Here is a 12667-nt window from a genome sequence, read left to right on the forward strand (position 1 = left end):
TAGTAGGCTATAAAATAAGCACATGTAAAAATATCTTATTTATAGTATGACAAAAACAGATCACCTTAAATTAGAACACAGCTGAATACAAAATTTATCACATATAAGCATAAGATATAAAATTGTTATACATAATTCCATTACATAACAAACAATGTTTTTCACTAATCTTTAACTGCCAAGTGTAACTATATTTTCCCATAACTGAGATGCAAATACTGGACTTTGAGGTTAGGTTACAACTGTAGAAAATAAGTTAGATTATGATTTGGGCCCTTTGTGAATAATTAGATATTACAATATAACCACAATGATTAACAATATGATGTAAAATACATGCTGAAATGTAGTAAGAACCAAGCATCCTCTTACAAAGCGTGTCATACTTGATTAAAAATGACAATCTATGATTATGTTAAATATTTATCAAAAAGTTCCTTATTCTTTTATTACTTTATTATGTATTCCATCCCATGCCACTCTTATGTTTTGCAGACTACCCTGATGCCAGTCTACCAGCTGCCTAGGGCATTCATATCTCTCACCGTCATTACTGCATTTGCCTCTTCCCTTGAGTCATGTACAGTATGAACATGATGATATGAGTATGAAAACAGTTATGAGAAAAAGTTATATTTTCATAATTTAACCAAATAATATTTGTTGATAATATTCCTTAGCATATTATTTAACAGTTATAAAATGTATTTAAGATTTCAAAAATGTTTTACATACGATTATTGCACATGTATAGAATAACTCTGTTAAGGAATCTGTACAAATATAAATGCATCTCATAATAATAAAAAGACTATCATTATGTTACCGCACATAACTCCTTCACATTTAATAACTTATTTTACACATATATATATTATCTGAGGTTAGATTTATTATAAAACCCATAATTCGGAATAAGATTTTAACAAAAACAGAACAGAAGCAGAGACTGATTCATGCAATGATACAGGATAATCAATTCAGAAGTTTTAAAAACATGAAACTCATTTCTCAGAAAACAGTAATCCATGTTGATAACAGCTTACAGATATTTCATTATTACACTTTGTACAAAAGCACCAATTTAAAGTATACATAAATCTTACAGGTCTCTTTTCATGTGTTTAATATTTTATATTCAAACTTGCCAAAAATTACACGCAGTAAACAGAACTACCAAGGCAATTAAAAAGATATACTGTTTTCTTTAGTTACATAAGACTAGGACTTATGCACTTCAGTAACATTAACCAATATTTAATAATGGCAAAATGTACTAAACAATAAGATAAAAAAAATTACTTGTATCTTGGGTCACAAACAAGTTCACTGTGTGATTGGTTAATTGTTGGTTTATTTAACAACACAGTCAACTGCCTACATTATGTAGCACTGAATGTAAAGATTATTTGTGAATGAGCATCTGGAAAGAATGTGGAAATGGCCATGGCCTATTTTAAGATATCCTGGCACATGTGCGACTGAGGAAAATCACCAAGAAACCTCAGTGAGGACAGCTAAACTCCAGGCTGTGATTTGAACCTGCGACCTCCTGAATATGAATAATGAGTGCTCCACTCAACAGTAAAGTGACATTCAGTACAGACACAAGTCTTACGTCAACAGAATTCTATTTATGGACACGATATAATATTTAATTGTGGAAAGTAAATACATTATATTGCAATTCAATAATTTTTCTTGTTGTTAAGATATGTAGGTAAGAGTCCACATCTTTTGTTGAAGAGATATGCTTATGTTTTAACATCAGCTGCCAAGTACAGGAATGCTTGTGCTGATGATTCTGATAAGACTTAATCTCTAAGTATGCCAACCCCGAGTTCATAAAAGCCTAAATCTTGTCATGAAACATTGTGACCATGAAGTCCCGGAACACTGTGACCAATAATTTAACATGAAGAACTTTATAATAATAAGAATTCGGAATGTAAGCATGTTCAAAATATGTCACATAGGTTCTTTTATCACATTAATTTCATGTATATAATAAATTTACCATATATTTGTCATCAAAATATATAACTATATTAAAAGAAAATTCTCCTGAAAATACAGGTTTGTAATATATATTACTTGTTATAACTTATATATAAACTACAATAATATGTATGCAAGTTTAATACGGCGTAAAAACATGATTATACTTTGAAATTCATAAAACCCCACACCACAAATATAGGTACCAACTCTCCACTCTTTGGTAAGGAAGAATCTTTTACAACTGACTATGACCTACTGCCTATTTCAGATCAAAGAGGTTATCTGCAGAACCTGTCATTCACGTACACTTTTCTCTCACAGTTTAATGTCATCATAGATTATGGATGAAATAATGTTTATGAAATTCTTCCACAACCACTAGATGAAAGAATATGGCCCACTGATATATTTGGTCAATCTGCAGTTTTATATTTAATACCAAGTAACAATATTTTTTGTAAGATGAACAGTTTTTGAGAAAAGTGATAATCTTCAATTTCACGTAAGAGTGGTACTACACTCATGCTGGACTAATTCAAATCAAAATTAAATTCACATGATAAATTTCCAAATAGACAGACATAACCTCTACAGTATGTGCTTATTTTATGCACTTCATAGAGAGAACACACAATGACTGTGGACAGCCGTGGATGGTTACATTAACATTTTGTACAGCAATAGATAGATGGAGAGCTGGTAAATCATGGACAGATATTTTGTAATTTACAAACAGTTGACAAAATACAACACCTAGTGCATTAACACACGCTTATACAAGGTAGACTATATTAATTTTAAATACACCAACTCCCCCACAAATATCAGAAGATTCACAGTGTCATGCATACTGACTTTGCAGCTTTCTTACTGTAACATTTATACAACTTTGTAGCTTAAATATGTACATATTAATTTTCTCACTGAATATAACAGCTATGGATAAGTTCCAGTCAAACAGACATAGAAACTTTGCATATTACTTTCTAATATTTAGACGATGACAACAATTTCAGTTCTGATGTATACTGAATGTTGAAAACAACAATCATCACTTTGAAACAACTTGTGTATAAATAGGCCTTACCTCCACTTTCTCTAAAATCTGTTCAGTTAATTTTTTTCACATTCATACATATAGAAATCCCAAAATGGTGACAAAACAAACTAACCCACACAAATTATACGTAATAGTAACAAGAAAATTAAAATTAAAATGTAAACATTTTGTACTTTGTACTAAATAACAAGTGATGGAAATGTGAATTTAAAATCTGTTCATTAGCTTCAACATAGAAATCAAGTAGCAGAGGCATATAGCTACTGCAAGGGGCCGCACTTGTCGGACGAGCCAAAAAAGACGAAGGACCAGACAGTAAGCAACTCAGGCAAGTCTGAAGGTCTCATCACTGCATTTCTAGCATCAAAGTAGGCAGCAGATAACTGATAATCTCCCAATTTAAAAATCCTACTTACTCACAAGCCTAAAGAGACAGACAACCAGAGAGCTTTTTCAGTAAAGAGATATGTCTCCTTTTGTACACAATTTCCAATTGAACAATTCAAATTTTGTGATTTAAGTGATGATGAAAAAAGTAGAAGCATTTTCTTTTGCCTTGATGCTGAAATATGAAGTGCACAAGAAATGTAAACTCTGCTCGTAGAACACATTCTGCCAACGTTGTCCATGTTTCTGTTATTTGCTTACTCCTCTCTGTTCATCACTAAATGTCATATGTTACTCATATGTACCCATGGTAGTGAAATGGTAAAGTTTCGAAGAGACAATGTTTTAACTGACATTATTATACCAACATACAATATTGAAGCAGATATCTAGTGTTTGTGACCAGGATATTTCAGAGTTTTAATAAATATTGTTATGCTAGAAAATAAAGTATTATACCATACCCAGTATTTAACAACAGGGTACATTGCGACAAATTATTCTAAAATGTATGTATTGTGTGCCCCAGTCTTACTGTTAGGACTACAACGGCGGATGTTATTCCCTGGTGGAAGCCCCATTACAGATTAATTTCTTTAAGCATATATATAAAGCCTTGTATTACCATTTGGTCATGTTAAAATAAATGCATTAAAAAACTAAACAACAAAACATATAGTTTATAAGTAATCACGGACAGGGCCATCCCTAGGGGAATGTGGGGACTGGGTCAAATTCGTCTATACCCATTCAATTACTTTGTTGACAACAATAATATGCCTTCCTAATGGTCAATATAGCCTTTCAAAGCCTTAGGTAATTAAGTCATACTAATAACAAATAATGACATAAACAATCAGACTAATCGAGATTTCAATTTAACTTGAAATAACTAATACATAATGTTGGTAGACTGAAATCTCAGACACGACATAAGACTTTACATACTTTCGTGATTATGCGTAAGGCCTGGAAAAGTAAAGTGGCCACCCCTCACGCTACCTAGGGACAGCTCTGGTCACAGAATATGTGTTAAATTCAACAGACAATGATAATAATTATTCAACTCATATTATATAGTAAAAGTGGTAAAAGCATGTGCCACAGTAGCAGCAAGCAATGAGAAATTAGCACCATCGACATACAGTATTTCATTATTTTTCATTTTTCTTTTTCATCTTTGGTACCTTATTCTGACAACGGCATATTAGTTTTGAACCTGCCTTTACATATTTATTACTAACATACACTTACACCAACATAAGCAATAAGCAGTCAATGCTACGGAATGAAATCGTCCCTGCTGTATCACCCTACATTAAAAATTAAGCACCTGAAGTGGCACTTCTGTTGGATGGAGGTCAGTAGAGTCTCACATGAGAAACTACAAAGAAAGAGAAATTTAAGGCACATGGGTAAAATAAATGGGCAAGGGATTTATTGCATGTAATTCATCATGAGGTCCTGAGCAATGTCTGACTTTAAATTTTGTGATAAATGTACAAGTTTACTGTAAACATAATCACTGGTTCAAAAGTGTGCAGGTTTTCATATTTCAAAATTGTGTTATTTATTTCTGAGAAAATATTCAATATGCATCATATTAAACACCTGCACTGCATATAGAGTTTCATGACTTGAATATTGAAAATGGTAACGTAAACAAGTTTCATAACTGAAAAAAAAGTTCAATCACATTCAACTAAAGGCTGACGATTCCTCTGGAACAGAGATGTGTAAAATCTTTACTCTAAAGCATGATATCACATAGCACAGCAGGGCAGTTTTAACAGGTAGCACAGGCTTATAACAGGTCTAGCACCACTGAAACATAAATGTTTTTGGAAGTATATAAAATATAGAACATAGTTCTATAGCTGATCGACATTTACTGACTAAACAAATACACGTCTATGAGACAAAGAGAACAGGCCTTCCCTCAGATTATTACCAACCTACAATGACGGGCTGATACCAAAATTCTTTCGCAGCTGCTCCAGAAATACAAATGTGAGGATTGTGTGAGGTCCCAGGCGCACAAAAGCTGGGACATAACCCTGTCAAATCACAAAAATACTTGTAAAATATAAAACGATAAACTTTGTTCTTGTAGTTAACAGGTGTGATAAACAGAGACAATAACTACAAATGAGAAACTTGTTAAAAAGTATTAACATAAATCACGGTGTATTGGCACTCTCGCTTTTTATTCAGGAGGTTTTGGGTTCAAATATCAGCCCAATGACTGGATACTCTGACTGAACTATTCAGTTTTCTGTTGAAGCATATGCTAGGACAGTGCCCTAAAACAGGCCACAATGGCTTCCATCCACAACCTTTCCAATTCATCACACAATTGTTCATCCTTTTGATTCTATATGAGTACGCCCAATGTAGATGAAGAAGTTCCATTACATAAGCCAAGAATCTGCCATAACATATGGAGGGAGATATGTTCCAACACTGATAACACAAAAGGTGTTTGAAGAATCAACATTAAACGTCAAGACTGGGAAACAAAAGTAACATAGTCTTTTTAATTTGCCTTCTGCACTTTACACGCGAGTGTTTCTTATATAATTAATATACGAGGCTCGTCCACAAAGTACGTTTCCCTGGGGCCGTTTACAGAAACAAAACATAATTTCATGGAAATATTTATTGCAACAGATACAGCAAGTGTCCAGCTATTTTTCAACATATTCGCCACCGGAATTGAGACATTTGTCATACCGTGGGACCAACTTTTGAATACCTGTGTCGTAGAAGTCTGCCGCCTGGGATTGGAACCACTGTGTGACAACCATCTCCGCCTCTCTGTCATTCTCAAAACGCTGACGCTGACCGGACAGGAATTTCTTGAGGTGTAGGAAAAGATGGAAATCACTGGGAGCGAGGTCCGGGCTGTAGGGTGGATGATTAAACACCTCCCAGCTGAACTCCTGCAGGAGACTTGCTGTCCGTTGAGCCGTGTGCGGCCTAGCGTTATCACTGACCGCACTTCACAGTCGGCAGGAGCTGGAATAAGAACCTCCATCTTCAACAGCTGCAACGATGCTAATGTGAGAACGCGGGAAGTGCCGTTAGTGCATGCGCCATGCTACGTCATTGCTCTATCACGTACGCACAGTCGCTTCGCGCAATATAAGGTTTGCTAGCTGTGGGACGAGTGGGAAACTTACTTTGTGGACGCGCCTCGTAGTTACTCTGAGGCTACAAATGTACTCACCACTATTTTCATTTCATTCATACATGCCATGGGGCCAAGGATATTTCTGGAACGATGCTCCCAGCTCTCTTTATGTCTTCCACATATTTTTACAGGATATTTCACAACCACCATTCTGTGTACATTTTCTGTTTTCCATATCTGAACCACGTGTGCAGGCTATAGCATCATTTTATTACCCTAATAATATTAGGTTATTTCAAATAACATATTTTGTAATAACAGCAAATAACAAATGCTGAAATCAGAACCCAGAATCTGAATGCAGTTAATCCGTGGCGTAACAGCCCTATGAGAGCCAAAGCTGGCTAGCTAGCTGCTGGCCTCACGTTCACATGCCTAAGCAGAGGTGAACGATCATCCAGCCAGATATAGGGTGATGTGTGGTCAGCACGACGAATCCCCAGCCATGATCGTATTATGCTACCCATTGTAGCTCCCCAATGTCCTCACGATGCTGGGTTGGCACCGGTCCCATACACCGGTCGAAAATCTCATGAGAAAATTTCTTTCCCTGAGCTGAATGCAGTTAACTATCATCAAAATAACTCTCGTTAAATACAAGAGTAAGAACTCTTACCTTAAAAAATCCAAGAGGTCCAAGTTTTGCTGTGTACTTGATCAAATGCCACATACTCTGCAAATAGAATTTTAAAACACACATGGCTCATACTAAACAAAATAACCAAATTCATACACATTTCTGGAAAAACACATTCTTGACAATTGACCTTGAAGTAACTGATAGAATTCAGGCAAAAAACATAAGATTTATGGGTTCTTCGGAAGCCAGCTCAGCCTGGTTCAAATAAGTACTGAGTCGACAGATCAAATTAATTTAACTTCCAAAACTGTGGTGCAATCAGTGTGTAAATATGATCTGGTCTTCAAGTTTATCTTTATTTTCAAACGTTATTAGAAATAATGGCTTATGGTATCATCTTATCAATTTGTCTGCCCGCAGGACCACAAAAATACTTCATACTTACGGCGAATTCACCGGGCTTTGCATTCATTGCCCTTGTTTTCAGCACATCAAGTGGTTGTGTTAGTGTAGTGGCTACAGCTCCCTGAAATGAAGCATTATTTTTATGTTTGCATTTATTTTAAAAAGATATGTAAATTATACATTTGTGGTATGTACTAAGTAAGAAGTTATAACCTCAAAATATATTATACAGAATTTCACTATAGAACGTGGCTTTTTGAGTATGATTGTGTAATGGCACTTTCAACTGGAGACGAGCGATCCGGTGACATTTTAATCATCACAGTTCGAGTGAATGTTACTTTTGGGTAACACTGATTTTAAACATTCACTGCAGTCCCTTGTATCATAAGGCTGCAAGTTACCCATACAGCCCTAGCAGCCTGGAAAAGGAGGGGTGCAAAAAATGAGATCACTTTATTATTCATGGCAAAAACATTTATGCTGCTTGTTATGTGGGATGATAAATTAAATAAAACATTTATTCATAACTTCATTATATATTATTACTTACAGCTGTGAGACTAGAAAGAAAATGAGTAACGAGATTATCTGAGAAGCCAGCTCTGAGTAGTAACATCTTCACTTGGTCGTAAAACGACAACTGGCCAACTGTCATAAGTACAGCTCGACCAGTGGCAGTGGATGCTCCTGAAAACAGGCGCTGGGTACCCTCTTCTCGATAAACCCGTATCAAACCATCAAATGCATGTCTGTAACTGCAACCAAATAAAAACAAGGCTGAGGCAATCCATTCTAAACAAATATATTAAGTACGATTTCAGTTTTTCACGACGGTGAGCCCAAAATTGGCTGTCTTCTAGGTTGTAGTGCCGTGTAGTCCGGTAGAAGTTTACTGGCATTTCAGAGGTCCTTGCTGCTTAAATGGTCAGAACGATGAGTGACTCATCCCAGAAAACAGAAATTTTTGCCCTCAAATAAATTAAATTACTGATAATATAAAAGGGATTATATAGAAGTGTGTTGAAACCAAATTTTCAAGAATGAAAACTGCTGAAATGTCACCTAAGAGGTCGTAAGCTGCCATGTCATTTTTTAAGATTACTATATGAAGTATGCATTACCCTTAAGTGTATAATGGTTTTAATTGAAGTTTATAGCAAGCTGGCACCTCTATAAACTTGAATTTTGAACTTTAAGATTTAGCATTTTTTCACTCAACATGAACGTAAGACCATGTACAAAGCATCATTCAGCATGTGATTGGAACACAGTACTTCCACTAAGCTATCATAAAGACAGCCTGCATAATTTTTTTGCTGACTGGTAACAAAATTTATACAGAACAGTTTCTGGTGTCACCACTGATTATAGTTACAATCCATATAATAAAATTTAACCCATAAGCTGCAAATTTTAAAATGTTAAATACCTCAAAACAGAGAAACATTAGAACGATAACCAAGAAAAATCTCATTAAAAAATTAAAATATAAATGGTACAGTGATCTGACAACTGATACTTCTTGGGCCCCATTCATAGAGTTATTTCTTTACCCTCAGTCTATTCTTGACACAAATATATCATTTACTGAGAGCTGCTGAAGATGGACTCACTTTCTTCTGGACTCAGCAGGCAGTTTGATATCATTCTGCATCCTAACATTGACCATATCAGCAGGAGTCCCCACCAAACCACCAACTGCCCCAGCAAGTGATGCCATTCCAACACGCTGATAAAATGGGATGTTTTCTCCTGACGGAGCAATAGCCTGCTTAGTAACTTCATATATACCAAATCTTGTAGTGGAATATGTTAGCTGACGTAACAATGATGCTGACAATCCATTGTAGAGCGCAACCACACCCTGTTCTTCAACAATTTTTAAAGTCAGTCTTAATATCGAGAGCTTTCCTTCTTGCTGCGTCTGAAGGTGTACCTGAAGGACATACAATGTATAAAACAACACAGTTAACATTCACACAGTTTCACATACAACACCTTTTCAGATTTGTTTAATGGTTCTACAGTTCACTTCCATGCTTTTTCAGTTTACAGTTACAAGGGGATGTTTCATTTCCACTGCTTTTTAATTTTACCACAGAATATGTCAGTAGTAATGTCCAAGAGAATCAGGAGCATCATACAATATTTCTTGTGCTACACACATCAGCCATAACAGAAGTAATTTAAGTTATATATGTATTAAGAGTATACTGTATGTGTTACAAGGCACTGTTAATTAATTAAACTTTATTACTAATAATAATATTACAAAACGTGGAAGAATCCCTGTGAACAGCGTAATGGATTAAAAGAACGTCACTAATTCTATAGAATTCTGTTTGTTATAATGAACTAATATTACTGGTAAGTATAGAAAATACGAGTGTGGTACCTTGAGCAAATCAAGAGGATGTGTGCAACATGCTGCCCCTGCTGATGCTAAACCTCCGAAGTACCATCTTGATAACCGTGTTTCACTCATGATTTCTGCACAAAATAAAATTAAAAATGACATGTAAACATATCTTATTACTTTTTCAAATTAGAAGGTCCACTACATATTTATTTACAAAAGGACAGCGACGAGATTGGTGTATATTTTCGGGTTTACTTAACATACCTGATCGCGAATTTAAGGTTATGGAAGTTTCCTTCAATAATAATAATAATAATTATGCTCCTTTTCACGATACTACTAAATGCATTAAACTGCAATGAAATGATTCAATTCTGTATCAGTACATCAATCAATAATTCCGTGAATATTAAATCAGGAACTTCTTTCCCATGCTGCTCAACTTCTGAACTTCTTTGGCTATTATTTGAAGGTTAAAACTGGAACATAGAACTTTTATCAGCTAAACCACCCACTCCCATGCCCACAGTCCATATCTTTACACCATACACATGTCATGCCACAAATTACTACATTAATGGTGTGCCCGCGGATGACTTCACCACTATGACGGTTTCGAACTCGTCACATGGATTACATCATCAGCATTACCATTGAATCAGCTGATTCATGTACATGCCTGTAAAACGTTTGTTACTGTGAAAATGTCAAAGACGAGGGTGTCTGTATGCGACTAAAAATGTTTCTGTTGTGAGACAAAGTTCCTACGAGATTAGGTTATTATTTTCGTTGAATATATTTCTTTGGTGATGACAATAATAATAAAAGTTTGTTGTACCTAACCTCAAAACTGCACATGAAACTTGTTTTACAACATCCAGTCGTAAACAGTTGACTGAAAGAGGTAAGAAGGAGGGATTTAACGGTGTGCAAATACATTATTATTATTAACAGAAGTGTATAATTCAATGGAAGAATCCACATTCAGCTGTTCTTTTTTCTTACAGTATGGCATCATCTGTATGCAGTGCTCTAGGTACAGATAAGGAAAACTTGGTTGGGAAATTGATTGCTGTTGAAGAAAACCATGGCAGCAATGGCAATTTTGTGCTAAACTGCCTTATAGCTGAACAGATTCAGAAGGGAGGTGGAGTATGTCTAGTAGCATTACATAACTCCTTTGGGCATTATCACAATATTGGTACAAAATTAGGATACAACTTACGTCAACTGCAAGAGAAAGGTCGTGTTGAAAGTATTGAAATTTTAAAGCTATTAAATGGATCTCTAAATACAGCACATGAAGATGGGTCAGAACAAAACATCTTGTTTGGCAGTGAAGAGGACACTGTGAGAAATATCTTTCATTTAATTGAAGAGAAGATAAAGAAGATACTTCAGAACATTAAACCAGTTAGCCTTGTAATTGATGATCTCAGTGATCTATTATGTTTAGGGATACCTCTGAAAGAAGTGTTATCACTTCTTCAATACTGTCGAACTTTGTTGGACTCGCAGCCCGGTCTGTCATTGGTGGTGTTGACTCATGTTGCTGAGGGTGATGAACAACAAAATTTGTTAACTGCAGGACTGTGCCATGTGGCAGATATGACGGTCAGTATTTGTGGGCTAAAAACAGGACAAAGCAGTGATGTTTCAGGTGCCATGAAAGTTATTCACAGAAGATGGGATGAATCAGCTGTAGCTCATGAATGGAACAGGCAGAATTTATATCATTTCAAATTACTTGACAGACAAGTGAAGGTTTTTGCACCTGGTACTGCATCGTCATTCACATAAAGTACAGATGGAGCTACAGCTATAAAATGTAGTTGAAATCTGTACAAAAATAAATACACACATAAATTTGTAATTAATATTGTTTTGATTTATAATTAATTCATAGTTCTGCTTAGCTCATAATATAAATGTATCTGAAGAATAGTTGCATTATAAGTTCTTAGACGTATGATCTGAACCTTTCATGGCGACAAAATAGAACGAATTCATCTTGGTCTACAACCTTAGCCCGGGAAAAATTTATTATTAAGTTCTTAGAATTTCATGTTTGCATAGTGTCGGAAGCCACAGGTGGAAGACGAGATGTTGTGATGACATTTTATGTTATGTACCAATTTTTTGTTTTTAAAAGCTAATGAACTCTCTTTTGAGCTTCGTGAAAATGTAGGGGCTATATTGAACCGAAATTAAATTTAACCAATCTTTCGGCGTTGGCCTCGGTGCCAAGCTTTGTAAGAATCTGTTTACTACTTTTGGAGATGAAATTTGCAAATGGACAGACATTCATGTAATACATTTTGTATAAAGAACAAATAAAAAAGTGACTGGTCTCATCACACAAATACACTCCTTCAACAATATTTTCTTGATTCCCAGAACGCCATAAGTGACGGGTAATTTTACATTTACGTGTAGTGTTCTGTAAGTGAAATTACAAAGTTACATAACATGTTGATGCCGAGAATAATTATTGCATCAGGTATGGTTCATGTTTGCATTGTTCAAATTGAAAACCAAACATATCTGAGTCTCCTATTTACACAGTTTAAATAACAGGCACGCCAAAGCACTGGAACTAGAGTATGCTAATGACACATTAAGCCCAAGTGGCAAACTCAAGTTTATAAATTCTACTGCAAGTTCTGGAAGCTCATCTCG

At 35.3% G+C, this 12667-nt stretch overlaps 2 protein-coding genes across 4 annotated transcripts in view; one reads left to right on the plus strand and one right to left on the minus strand.

Annotated features, from left to right (window-relative positions):
• Dic1 (Dicarboxylate carrier 1) overlaps nt 1-12667 on the minus strand; it is a 38570-nt gene that overhangs the window by 4704 nt on the left and 21199 nt on the right. For 2 of the 3 annotated variants that reach the window (XR_015537552.1, XM_087357788.1), the window contains exons 3-7: nt 10025-10119; nt 9243-9565; nt 8180-8384; nt 7667-7747; nt 7258-7314 (exon numbers count right to left, since the gene is read on the minus strand). Coding sequence is in view for 2 of the 3 variants with exons in the window: in XM_087357788.1 (XP_087213914.1) it covers nt 7258-7314; nt 7667-7747; nt 8180-8384; nt 9243-9565; nt 10025-10114 (756 nt within the window). In the remaining variant the exon portion in view is untranslated. Of the gene's footprint in view, nt 1-25; nt 5506-7257; nt 7315-7666; nt 7748-8179; nt 8385-9242; nt 9566-10024; nt 10120-12667 lie in introns of those variants that run through there. The other variant, XM_087357789.1, reaches the window with a different exon arrangement.
• Nucleotides 10602-12355, plus strand: Elp6 (Elongator complex protein 6). The gene is made up of 2 exons (XM_022057515.2): nt 10602-10892; nt 10996-12355. Exon 2 carries the CDS (start codon nt 10997-10999, stop codon nt 11786-11788), a length of 792 nt encoding a protein of 263 aa, XP_021913207.1. The 5' UTR covers nt 10602-10892; nt 10996; the 3' UTR covers nt 11789-12355.

Source organism: Zootermopsis nevadensis, unplaced genomic scaffold (assembly GCF_977971745.1).
Source record: "Zootermopsis nevadensis isolate Lab colony 2312 unplaced genomic scaffold, Znev_1.0 Znev_ptg000028l, whole genome shotgun sequence".
Taxonomy (NCBI): Eukaryota; Metazoa; Arthropoda; class Insecta; order Blattodea; family Termopsidae; genus Zootermopsis; species Zootermopsis nevadensis.